Genomic DNA, 12,997 nt, shown 5'->3' on the forward strand with positions numbered 1-12,997 from the left:
CCCTGCACCCCCCTGCACCCCCCCCCAGCCACCGCGGCCGTCAGCCGCTCTGCTCGGGCCCCACGTGTAGGAGCACGTGGGGCCACGCGGCCACGTTGACGAAGACGGCGCAGGCGTCGTGGAAGAGCCACGCGCGGGGCAGCGCCCCCTCGCGGCTCCACGTGGCCGCGCGGAGCCGCGCCTCGCACGACTCCATGAGAACGCGGTAGAGGCCCTCGAGGCCCTGCCAGTGGCCGCCCGTCACGTACAGACGGCCCCCCACCACCGCCAGCCCTCCGTTCTCGTGCAGGCTGTGCTTCAGCTGCACCTGCACGCGCGTGTGTGTGCGTGTGTGTTGTCGGGGCATGGGGGGGGGCATAGGGAGTGTAGCGGTTAGCGCGCTGCGCTACGAACCTGGCGTCCCGAGTTCGATTCCCGGTCACGACCACCAACGCCAGTGAAGATTAACTGAACTGGTCCTGGGCCTCCCTGAGGTCGACTCAGCCTCAAATGAGTACCTGGTGCGATGTGTAAACATCGTCACTAGGGAGACAAAGGCGGTCGGGCGTGGCGCTGGCCACCCACCCACTCGTGTGCCGTTCCAGCCTCCATACGCGCTCGCTAACAGCACTTGCCCCAAGACTCTGTCAAGGCTAAGAACTTGGGTCGGCAGGTTTGTAGCGCAGGACGCTGACTGCTGCGCCACCACTCCAAAGACAAAAATCCCCCGTATAGCCACCACCCCCCACGCAAACACAACCGACGCACACGCCTGCAGCGTTAGCGGGCCTCACCTTGCGCCACATGTTGGCGTCGGGGTCGTACAGGTACGTCTTCTTGGTGTTGTCGGCCAGCAGGTAGATGACGTCGTCCATTGTGACGCAGCGCGGGGAGGAGAGGTACCGCGGGATGAAGGGTGATGCCACCACGCTCCAGCAGTCTAGGGCGGCGGGGGGGAGGCAAGCGGGGTTGATGCTGGAAGATGCCAGGTGACACAGGGAGATGCGGGGAGACACGGGGAGATGCAGGGAGACACGTGGAGACACGGGGTGACGAGACACGGGGAGACGCAGGGAGACACAGGGAGACGAGACACGGGGAGATGCGGGGAGACACGGGGAGATGCGGGGAGACACGTGGAGACACGGGGTAACGAGACACGGGGAGATGCGGGGAGACACGGGGAGATGCAGGGAGACACGCGGAGACGCTGGGAGAGACGCGGAACCCACAGCCTCAACACGAACCCCTCCGAGTCTCTCTCACCCGTGATGGGGCTGTATCTCTGCAGGGCGAGGGCGTTGTACTTGGCGGCGCACGACCCCACCAGGTAGAGGCGACCCCGGCACCCGCTCGCCGTGAAGTTGCTGACGAAGCGCGGCGGCGCCGGCACCGGCGACCACACGGCGCTGTACGGTTCGTAGCGCTCCGCCTCCACCACGCCCGACGCCGTACCTGCCCCGACACGCACGGCAGAGCGGGAGGAGCTGGCCACCGTGAGCCGCGGATAACCGCGCGGACTGCGGCCCCGGGGCCGGGGAATCGAGTCGAGAGATTTTTTTTTCCCAACGCTCGAACGAGCTCATCGAAAGCGACCGGGGCTCCCGTGTTCGCCGCTCCTGTGCAGCCGGTGGTGGAAATTTCACGTTCGCATGGCCTTCTGCGAGCCCACTTCGCGTTTTAAGTTGGACACGGCCGCCGTTGACTTCCCCCAACACAAACTTGTACTCGTTGTATCGACCCTGTGCGGATGGATGTTTGGTTAAGTCAACTTTCACGCCCCCACCCACCCCTCACAACCGGGAATTGAGCTCGAAACGTTCCAATTGTGAGCCGCTCGCTCTGCCGCTGTAGCCGCCTGGCCTGAACAAGAGTAGTGGCCATTGTGAACCACACCCGTGGTTGCACGACATTTACGTGGTCACATGGGGACACAAGGTCGCACGTGGCTGTGTGTGGTTTCATGCGGAGGAATGACGGTGCCCACGGTTGCCCTGCGGTTGTCCGGGGTTGCCCCATCGTTGCCCCTGGTTGTCCCGTGGTTGCCCGCGGTTACCCACGGTTTCCCCGCAGTTGCCTGCAGTTGCCCGGGGTTGCCCACGGTTGCCCCGCACCTCCTATCGCGTAGAGGTCGCCGTTGAGCGCCGCGGTGCAGTGGTTCGTGCGCGGTTTGAGCATCGGGGTCGCAGGCTCCCAGATCCGCACGGAGGGGTTCAGGCGCCACACGTGCGTGGTCGACCAGCTGTCCTGCATGGAGCCACGTGACCCCCCTACACACACACCACAGCACCCCCCCCCCGCCCCCACACAAATTCACTAAACTAAAATTGACCATTGGTGGCGGTGGGGATGATGATGATGGAGATGACATTGTTGATGTCAGTGACGATGGTGATGATGATGTTGGTGATGGTAGCGCTGCGCTACGAACCCGGCGAACCGAGTTCGATTCCCGCTCACTGCCAAAACCAGTGACGATTACATGAACCAGTCCTGAGCCTCCTCTAGGTCAACTCAGTCTCAAATGAGTACCTGGTGCGGTGTGTAAACATCGTCACTCGGGAGACAAAGGTGGCCCGACGTGGTGCTCTTCACCCACCCCCTCGTGTGCCGTGCCAGCCTTCATAGGTGCTCGCTAACAGCACATGCCCCAGCAGTCGGTGAAGGCTACACGTGGGATCTTTGTCTTTGTGTGGCGGTGTGCGTGTCCAACCTGTGACGTATACGCTGTTGTTGAGGGCGCACACCGAGAACCCCCACTTGTTGTACTCGGGGAAATCCGGTAGCAGACGCCAAGTTCCTGCGCACACCGCACACACCACACACACACCACACATATACACCACACATACACCACACACACACCACACGTATACACCACACACACACCACACGTATACACCACACACACACACCACACACACACCACACGTATACACCACACACACACCACACACACACCACACGTATACACCACACACACACCACACGTATACACCACACACACACCACACGTATACACCACACACACACCACACACACACCACACGTATACACCACACACACACCACACGTATACACCACACACACACCACACACACACCACACGTATACACCACACACACACCACACACACCACACGTATACACCACACACACCACACACACACCACACGTATACACCAAACACACCACACGTATACACCACATACAGCCCGGCATGGCCAGTACCACGCCTGGCCGCTGTTTTCTCCCCAGCGGCGTTGTTTACACATTTGAGGCTGAGTCGACCTAGGGGAGGCCCAGAACCAGTTCGGATAATCGTCATCGGTGTTAGCGGTCGTCGGGTTCGTAGCGCAGCGTGCTAACTGCTGCACTACCCCTCCAAAAAACAAAGACAAAAATCCCCCGTATAACCTCAACAGACCGTTGGGGCAAGTGCTGTTAGCGAGCAACACACTACCGCTCCCCACGCACCGACACATGGACACACAGAGCGCGCTCACGCGAAGTGGGCTCGTAGAAGGCGGCGTTCCTGGAGGGCGCCGCGTCCCCCCACTCCTCTTCCTCCTCTTCGTCCTCCTGCAGCGCTCGCCCCCCGATCACCACCAGCACCTCGCGGTCCTGGGGGGGGCAGCCCCCCTGAGGAGCAGCGTGATGCCCCTCGCCCTGCAGCGGGAGAGAGTCACGCGGCGCGCTCCGGGCACGGCGTCGCAACTGGTCGCGTGGGTCGGGAGGTCGCGGTGACCTCGCCAAATCGTTTTTAATGTTAATTTGGGCCCAATAAAACATCCGTCGCAATGCTGCAGAGTTACGCCACAACATTATTCAGTTGGCACCACGCGCGGCAGCAGCAGCAGCAACAATCGCCCCCTACTGAAAGAACTGGGCAGGGCCCTGCCGAACATTAGTCCCGAGACTCGATGAAGCTTTCCCGGATCAACAAGTGCAGTTATAATAATAGTAGATTTAATTGGGTGAGGCCCCGTGAATGATCTGGCGTGTTTTATGTCGGAAGACCCTCCACCACCTGACCTAGCCACACACATTACATCGTCATAGATGCCGGGTCGGTGAAATCGGCGTCTACCGTGTGGAGGAGCTGTCGCTAAGTGTGTGGGGTCAGCGTATGGTCCACATCACGCCACGGTGGCGAGATGTTAACTAGCTCGCCTGGTATACAGGAGATCACGGGTTCGAGTCCAGCTCTGGCGCCTGCTGCTGTATATTTGGTCGCGTGGATGTTTCTCTGGGCCCTCCGGTTTTGCCCTCCACAATTCGAATCAACGTCACGCGTTTAGCGTATTTGGCGGCTATAAATATCCACGTGATGATGATAAGCCAGTACGTTGAGCTACCATTTCAGGGCAGGTCGCTTCTGAAAAAGAGCTATACATCTTTACCTGGTAAGGTAAAAAATAGTTTTAGTTTGTAGTTTTAAGTCGGACACCTGGTCAGCGTCGGTGGCCTGCGTGTCGTCGAAGTCCATTGCGACGTCGGCGAGGAGCGCCCTGCAGGAGGGGTCCCCCTGCAGCAGGGGGTCCTGGAGCAGCGCCCTGCACGAGGGGCCGGCCCCCCGCTGGGCGCCGAGCCTCACGGCGCCCAGCAGGGCCCCCAGGTGGGGGCTGCGACACGCGGGGTCCCTCCGCACCCAGCTCAGGGCGGCGCCCAGCAGCAGCGCGGGGTCCTCGCGATCCTGCAGGGAGATGGGGGGGGGGGAGATGTAAGGGATGGGAGAGAGAGGCGAGAGGAGAGGACGGGAAGGAGGTGAGGGAGGGAGAGGCGAGGCGAGGGGAGGATAGGGGAGAGAGAGGCGAGGGGAGGAGAGGTGAGGGGAGGGGAGAGGAGGGAGTGCAGGGAAGTGGGGGAGGGAGGGAGAGGCGAGGGGAGGGCAGGGAGGGAGAAAGGGCGAGAGGAGGAATAGGATGGAAGCGAGGGAGGGTGGCTTGAGGTTAGGGCCACTGCGATTTGTTGACACTCCGACATCCCGTAGGCTGTAAGAAGCAAGAAGAAGGCTGAGGGTCAGGGTAATGGTAAAGGTCAGAGTTGAAGGTAGGGTTATGATCAGCATGAGGGTAAGGGTCAAAATTAGGACGAGAGTCAGTGTCAAGTGGGAAGAGTAGAGTCAGGATTAGGGTCAGGGTGACAGTGTCCGCATCAGGGTTGTGGTTAATGCTAAAGTGGGGGGTTTAGGGTTAGGGTATTGGGTTATGGGGGACACTGCCAAGCACAGAGTTAAGCTCAGCGTTCATACTGGGGGGGGGGGGGTAAGAATTCGGGCCCGGGTGAGGGGATAACCTCGGGGGTTGGGGCTGGGGCTGTGGTGTCTCACCGCCACTCCATGAAGATGAGACACCACGACGGGTGACGTCGACCGTCGATCTCCCGGTCTCCAGAGCCACAAAACAAAAGCTAACGATGGGCGGGGGGGGGCGGGGGAGGTTTGCGGGGGGGCGGGGGGGGCGCTCAATACCTGCAGCCGCTGGTCCGACAGCAGCTGGAGCAGCGAGTCGCAGCTCAGATCCCCGAACTCCTCCTCGGCCACCACCGCCCCGAAGTTGTTGAGGGCGTAGGCCCCGGCCTTGGCCGCCACCTCAGGGCAGGCGTGGGCCTCGGCGAACAGGCCGATGCCCAGGCAGTTCGCGGCCGAGATCTGCTGCTGCAGGTAGCGACTGCACACCTGCAGGGTGCCCGGCGGGGCGGTTAGAGTCGGGGATAGGGCGCACACACAGTCTGCTAGGAGGTGTTAAGGGGCCATCCATAAATGACGTCACGCGATTTTGGACGATTTTTGACTCCCCCCCCCCGTCGTCACACGGCGTCACAAAAAGTCAGACCCCCCGTCAAATATGACGTCACAAAGCTCTGCCCCCCCCCCCTCCAAAAAATATAAAACATGCTTCAAATCGCTTTAAACTAAACTATTGCCATTGTAGTGCGTATTTAATGTGGCGCTGCACTCTGATGTTGTAGGAGAAAACATTTATTAAAAAATCTATTTACTTAAGTAGAACGTGTTGTCTATATTCATTTAAAGTTGCGGATTTTGATGTGACGTCACATTTCTCAAACCCCCCCCCCCCCTTGTCACACATCGTCACAAATGTCTGACCCCCCCCCCCATAGGTGCGTGACGTCATTTATGGACGGCCCCTAACTACCTCGCCTGGTATGCAGGAGGTCGTGGGTTCTCGTGACGCCTGCTGTATATTTGGAGTTTGCGTGTTCTCCAGTTTATCCCCAAGACAAAGAGATATATAGCTTTTAGCAGCCTGTAGGGTCGAGTGCTGTTAGCGAGTAGCACCTATGAAGGCTGGTGCGGTACACGAGGGGGTGGGTGGGTGGCCAGCACCACGCCCGACCGCCTTTGTCTTCCCATTGGCGATGTATACACATCGCACCGGATACTAAATTGAGACCGAGTCGACCTAAGCGAGGCCCATAACAATCGTCGCCGGTGTTGGCCGTGAGCGGCAATCAAACTCGGGTCGCCGGGTCCACGGCATGGCGCGGCGCGCTAACCGCTGCGCCACCGCTCCCCGGCAGCGGTGGCGCAGCACTGCGAGGTGTGGTGGTGGGGGGGTGGTGGGGGGGTGGCGTGGTGGTGGTGGGTGGCGTGGTGATGGTGGTGGTGGGTGGCGTGGTGGTGGTGGGTGGCGTGGTGGTGGTGGGTGGCGTGGTGGTGGTGGTGGTGGGTGGCGTGGTGGTGGTGGTGGTGGTGGGTGGCGTGGTGGTGGTGGGTGACGTGGTGATAGTGATGGTGGTGGTGGGTGGCGTGGTGGTGGTGGGTGGCGTGGTGGTGGTGGTGGGTGGCGTGGTGGTGGTGGTGAGTGGCGTGGTGGTGGTGGTGGGTGGCGTGGTGGTGGTGGGTGGTGTGGTGGTGGTGGTGGGTGGCGTGGTGGTGGTGGTGGTGGTGGGTGGCGTGGTGGTGGTGGGTGGTGTGGTGGTGGGTGGCGTGGTGGTGGTGGTGGTGGTGGGTGGCGTGGTGGTGGTGGTGGTGGGGGGTGGCGTGGTGGTGGTGGGGGGCACCTCTCGCACGGACGAGAACTGGAGGCGGCCCGCCAGCGCGGTCAGCGTCTCCACGTTGTCCTGGTTGATGGTCAACCTCCCCGTGTAGGCGAAGTCCACCAGCTGCTCCAGGGCGGCCGGGTCGGCCTGGGGAAGCGGCACCACTGCCGAGAAGCTTTCCCGGAACTCTCCGCAGAACATGGCCCTGCACGGAGGGGTCCCCGACACCCCATCGTCAACAACAACAACGACGACGTCATCAACATCATCGACAACAACATCGTCGACATCGTCTTCAACATCATCAACAACAACATTATCATCAACATTAGCAAGATGATCAAAAACATCAACGTCATCATCAACATCATCATCAACAACATCAATATCATCGACATCATCAACATTATCAACATCATCATTATCAACATCACCATCATCATCAACAACATCATCAGCATCATCATCAACAACATCATCATCAACATCATCTTCAACAACATCATAAGCATCATCATCAACAACAACATCATCATCAACAACATCATCAGCATCATCAACAACAACATCATCAGTCCAGCCTTCAGCTTGTTTCTTTGCTGTTGTTGTTTACAGTTGCCGAGCACAGTTGTCCAAATGCCAAAAATGTCAAGCAGCCAGCAACAAACAGCACTGTTCGCGAGGTTGTGATAGAGAGTTGTGAACGCGTTTCTCTAACTGCACCTTATGGCGGGACCCCGGGGTCCCATAAGCCCCCCCCCCGGCTCTCGCATAAACTGCGTTGCGACGTCATTTTACGTCTGTTGAAGGCGAACGACACGGCGATCTCTTCTTCTCGACGAGCTCTACACGATGCGCTCATCAAAGTTTCAAAGTTTTGTTTGTGACTACGGCAATTTTGGCAAACGACGTTTGCTTGGTGAAGAACGAGGAGAGGATTCATTTCCGATGGGTCGCGGCGTTTGTGTGCTCGGTGGGACGGAGTCGCCCAACATTTTTATTTATTCGTTTGCGATTTTGACTTCCGTTCATTCGGGACCCCGGGGTCCCGCCATGAGGTATAAGTGAGGGAGGATGTTACATTGAGAGCGTAGAGGGTGGAGGAAGAGACGACGATGGCGGTGATGGTGGGAGGAGGGAACAACGACGTGGAGAGGTGCGGGGGACGACGCAGAAGGAGAAGTGAGTGAGCTGCAGTGTGGTGAGTGGGTGGTGAGTGGGTGGTGAGTGGATGGGTGGGTGAGTGGGTGGGTGTGTGGGTGAGGGATTAGGTGGGCGGGCGAGTGGATGGGTGGGTGGGTAGATGAGTGGTGGGTGAGTGGGTGGGCGAGTGGATGGGTGGGTGGGTAGATGAGTGGTGGGTGAGTGGATGGGTGGGTGGGCGAGTGGATGGGTGGGTAGATGAGTGGGTGGGTGAGTGGGTGGGCGAGTGGATGGGTGGTGGGCGAGTGGATGGGTGGGTGGGTAGATGAGTGGTGGGTGAGTGGTGGGTGGGCGAGTGTGTCCATGTGACCTGCAGCGTGGTGGGATGAGACGAAACATTGAGTGTCCGGTAGAGACCGAGTCCACGACACGGGTGGAGCAAACAGCGAGTGGAGTTCACTCGAATAGCAACCATGGCAGTAGCAGTGGAAGGGTGGTAACGAGGTGACTGACCGCCGGTGAGCGAGCCAGTGACTGGGCGTGCGAGTGACTGTGCACATCCCATCAGCCACACGGCCTTCTGCGAGTGCATAATTTAGGCAGCATTGGTTCAAACAGCAAAGCAGCAGCCCTCTGGGCTCGGTTTGGACATTCGTCCGGCCAGCAGTCAGGAGGCGAGCAGGAGGAGTTGGTAAGGAGGAGGAGAAGACCCTGGACAAGAGGAGTAGGAGCCGAGTGGGAGGAGGGAGAGCCCAGGAGAAAGAAGAACTGAGAAAGAGGAGGAGCAGGATTCCTTAATAAGGAGGAAGTGGGGTGGAGACAAAAACACAGGGGAATGAGGAGGGTGAGGAGGGTGAGGGGATTGAGGAGGGTGAGGAGGGTGAGGGAGTGAGGAGGGTGAGGAGGGTGAGGGGAGTGAGGAGGGTGAGGAGGGTGAGGGGAATGAGGAGGTGAGGAGGGTGAGGGGATTGAGGAGGGTGAGGAGGGTGAGGGGAGTGAGGAGGGTGAGGAGGGTGAGGGGAGTGAGGAGGGTGAAGGGAGTGAGGAGGGTGAGGGGAGTGAGGAGGGTGAGGAGGGTGAGGGGAGTGAGGAGGGTGAGGAGGGTGAGGGGAGTGAGGAGGGTGAGGAGGGTGAGGGGATTGAGGAGGGTGAGGGGAGTGAGGAGGGTGAAGAGGGTGAGGGGAGTGAGGAGGGTGAAGGGAGTGAGGAGGGTGAGGGGAGTGAGGAGGGTGAGGAGGGTGAGGGGAGTGAGGAGGGTGAGGAGGGTGAGGGGAGTGAGGAGGGTGAGGAGGGTGAGGGGATTGAGGAGGGTGAGGGGAGTGAGGAGGGTGAGGAGGGTGAGGGGAGTGAGGAGGGTGAGGAGGGTGAGGGAATGAGGAGGGTGAGGAGGGTGAGGGGAGTGAGGAGGGTGAGGAGGGTGAGGGGAATGAGGAGGGTGAGGAGGGGAGGGGATTGAGGAGGGTGAGGAGGGTGAGGGGAGTGAGGAGGGTGAGGAGGGTGAGGGGAGTGAGGAGGATGAGGGGAGTGAAGAGGGTGAGGGGGTGAGGAGGGTGAGGGGAGTGAGGGGGTGAGGGAGTGAGGAGGGTGAGGGGAGTGAAGAGGGTGAGGGGAGTGAGGAGGGTGAGGGGAGTGAAGAGGGTGAGGGGAGTGAGGAGGGTGAGGGGAGTGAGGAGGTGAGGAGGAGGGTGAGGGGAGTGAGGAGGGTGGGGTGAGGGGATTGAGGAGGGTGAGGAGAGTGAGGAGGGTGAGGGGAGTTAGGAGGGTGAGGAGGGTGAGGGGAGTGAGGAGGGTGAGGAGGGTGAGGGGAGTGAGGAGGGTGAGGAGGGTGAGGAGGGTGAGGGGATTGAGGAGGGTGAGGAGGGTGAGGGGAGTTAGGAGGGTGAGGAGGGTGAGGGGAGTGAGGAGGGTGAGGAGGGTGAGGGGAGTGAGGAGAGTGAGGAGGGGGAGGAGGGTGAGGGGAATGAGGAGGGTGAGGAGGGTGAGGGGAGTGAGGAGGGTGAGGAGGTGAGGAGGGGAGTGAGGGAGGGTGAGGAGGGTGAGGGGAGTGAGGAGGGTGAGGAGGGTGAGGGGAATGAGGAGGGTGAGGAGGGTGAGGGGAATGAGGAGGGTGAGGAGGGTGAGGGGAGTGAGGAGGGTGAGGAGGGTGAGGGGAGTGAGGAGGGTGAGGAGGGTGAGGGGAATGGAGGCAGGGTGAGGAGGGGGAGGGGAGGGAGGGAGGGTTAGGAGGGTGAGGGAGTGAGGAGGGTGAGGAGGGTGAGGAGGGTGAGGAGGGTGAGGGGAGTGAGGAGAGTGAGGAGGGTGAGGGGAGTAGGAGGGGTGAGGGGAGTGAGGAGGGTGAGGAGGGAGGAGGGAGAGGGAGGGGGGTGGGGGAGGGGGTGGAGGGGGTGAGGGGAGGGGAGTGAGGGTGGGTGTGTGGTGAGGGGGGAGGGGGAGGGGAGGGAGGAGGGTGAGGAGGGGTGGTGGGTGAGGGGAGTGAGGAGGGTGAGGTGTGACTGGTAGGGGTTAGGAGTGGAGGTGGGGTGGTAGGACGAGGAGACTAGTGGGGAAGGGGTGAGGAGGGTGAGGGGAGTGAGGAGGGTGAGGAGGGTGAGGGGAGTGAGGAGAGTGAGGAGGGGGAGGAGGGTGAGGGGAATGAGGAGGGTGAGGAGGGTGAGGGGAGTGAGGAGGGTGAGGAGGGTGAGGGGAGTGAGGAGGGTGAGGAGGGTGAGGGGAGTGAGGAGGGTGAGGAGGGTGAGGGGAATGAGGAGGGTGAGGAGGGTGAGGGGAATGAGGAGGGTGAGGAGGGTGAGGGGTAGTGAGGAGGGTGAGGAGGGTGAGGGGAGTGAGGAGGGTGAGGAGGGTGAGGGGAATGAGGAGGGTGAGGAGGGGGAGGGGATTGAGGAGGGTTAGGAGGGTGAGGGGAGTGAGGAGGGTGAGGAGGGTGAGGGGAGTTAGGAGGGTGAGGGGAGTGAGGAGGGTGAGGAGGGTGAGGAGGGTGAGGGGAGTGAGGAGGGTGAGGAGGGTGAGGGGAGTGAGGAGGGTGAGGAGGGTGAGGAGGGTGAGGGGAGTGAGGAGAGTGAGGAGGGTGAGGAGGGTGAGGAGGGTGAGGGGAGTGAGGAGGGTGAGGAGGGTGAGGAGGGTGAGGGGAGTGAGGAGGGTGAGGAGAGTGAGGAGGGTGAGGGGAGTGAGGAGGGTGAGGAGGGTGAGGGGAGTGAGGAGGGTGAGGAGGGTGAGGGGAGTGAGGAGGGTGAGGAGGGTGAGGAGGGTGAGGGGAGTGAGGAGGGTGAGGAGGGTGAGGAGGGTGAGGGGAGTGAGGTTGAGGAGGCGGGTGCCTAAAAAAAGGGGCTGAAAAAGGTGGAATACTGATCGATCAGAAGGATGGTGATGAGGCTGGGTGAGGAGTCGGGGTGAGGAGGCTGTGTGATGAGGCTGTGTGAGGAGGCTGGGTGAGGAGTCGGGGTGAGGAGTCTGGGTGAGGAGTCTGTGAGGAGTCTGTGAGGAGTCTGTGTGAGGAGTCGGGGTGATGAGGCTGTGTGATGAGGCTGGGTGATGAGTCTGGGTGAGGAGTCTGTGAGGAGTCTGTGTGAGGAGTCGGGGTGAGGAGTCTGGGTGAGGAGTCTGTGAGGAGTCTGGGTGAGGAGTCTGGGTGAGGAGTCTGTGTGAGGAGTCTGGGTGAGGAGGCTGGGTGAGGAGTCTGTGAGGAGGCGGGGTGAGGAGTCTGGGTGAGGAGGCTGGGTGAGGAGTCGGGGTGAGGAGTCTGGGTGAGGAGTCTGGGTGAGGAGTCGGGGCGAGGAGTCGGGGCGAGGAGTCGGGGTGAGGAGTCTGGGTGAGGAGGCTGGGTGAGGAGGCGGGGCGAGGAGTCGAGGTGAGGAGTCTGGGTGAGGAGTCTGGGTGAGGAGTCGAGGTGAGGAGTCTGGGTGATGAGGCTGGGTGAGGAGGCGGGGTGAGGAGTCTGTGTGAGGAGGCGGGCACCTGAAGAAGGGGCTGCAGAGCGCCAGCACGGCGCGGTGGCACGGGTAGCGGCGCCCCGCCGCCTCCAGGGCGACGTCGCTCAGCTTGGGGTCGAAGCGTTCGGCGCGCAGGCCGGACATGACGAGGGCGCAGTGCGACGGCGCCTCGAACTCGAGGTCGTCCACGTCGCGCAACATCGCGGCGGCGGTGATGGTGGTGACGGTGGTGGTGACAGTGGTGGTGGCGGTGGTGGTGATGACAGTGGTGGTGACGGTTGTGGTGACGGTGGTGGTGACAGTGGTGGTGACGGTAGTGATGATGATGGTGACGGTGATGGTGATTGTGGTGGTGACGGTGGTGGCGGTGGTGGTGACAGTGGTGGTGACGGTGGTGATGATGATGATGGTGACGGTGATGCTGATGGTGGTGGTGGTGGTGTTGCTGTGATTATAGTGGTGATGACGGTGGTTACGTGATCAGAGTGAGAATACTTATACAGGAGGAATCCGATGAGCTACAAAGCTCTGTTTCCACAGATGCCCAGTGATGCTGACGGTGCTTACTCGTGGTGGTTGTGATGTTAGTCGGTGTTTATCTTGGTGGTGGTGGTGCTGCTGCTGCTGTTAATGATGTTGGTGGTGATGGTTATGCTGGTGGTGGTGGAGATGTGATGTCAATGCTGCTGCTGGTGATGATGATGGTGGTGGTAGCTTCGATGTGATGTTGCTATCTCTGCTGCTGGTGGTGGTGCTGATGGAACGTCGATGTGGGGTGGTGTTAGCGGTGTGATCAGGTGGCACGCGTGTTTGGAGGTGTTGATGGTGATGTTACGATACTGGTGGTTGATGGTGATGGTGGTGACAGTGCTGATGATAGTAATGGTGATGGATGTTGATGGTGGTGAGGATAATTGTGTTGATGGTGATGTTTTGACACTT

General features: G+C 60.5%; 1 protein-coding gene across 1 annotated transcript; it reads right to left on the reverse strand.

Annotated features, from left to right (window-relative positions):
- Positions 1-23: 23 nt before the first annotated feature.
- KLHL30 (kelch like family member 30) lies at positions 24-12,272 on the reverse strand. Its single transcript, XM_032962108.2, has 10 exons — positions 12,081-12,272; positions 7,008-7,191; positions 5,452-5,658; positions 4,429-4,674; positions 3,485-3,647; positions 2,693-2,779; positions 2,094-2,249; positions 1,246-1,434; positions 774-919; positions 24-307 (listed from the first exon to the last, which is right to left on the reverse strand). Exons 1-10 carry the CDS (start codon positions 12,254-12,256, stop codon positions 41-43), a joined length of 1,821 nt encoding a protein of 606 aa, XP_032817999.1. The 5' UTR covers positions 12,257-12,272; the 3' UTR covers positions 24-40.
- Between the last annotated feature and the right edge of the window lie 725 nt (positions 12,273-12,997).

Source organism: Petromyzon marinus, chromosome 28 (assembly GCF_048934315.1).
Source record: "Petromyzon marinus isolate PM22_M1 ecotype Great Lakes invasive population chromosome 28, UKy_Petmar_22M1.pri1.0, whole genome shotgun sequence".
NCBI lineage: Eukaryota > Metazoa > Chordata > Hyperoartia > Petromyzontiformes > Petromyzontidae > Petromyzon > Petromyzon marinus.

Excerpts from the sequence above, each read along its gene's own strand:
- KLHL30 (XM_032962108.2), bottom strand. The coding sequence starts at position 12,256 with ATGTTGCGCGACGTGGACGACCTCGAGTTCGAGGCGCCGTCGCACTGC. Across the intron at positions 7,192-12,080 it reads CTCTGCAGCCCCTTCTTCAG|GGCCATGTTCTGCGGAGAGT; the intron begins GTGCCCGCCTCC and ends CCCTCCGTGCAG. Across the intron at positions 308-773 it reads ACGCCAACATGTGGCGCAAG|GTGCAGCTGAAGCACAGCCT; the intron begins GTGAGGCCCGCT and ends ACGCGCGTGCAG.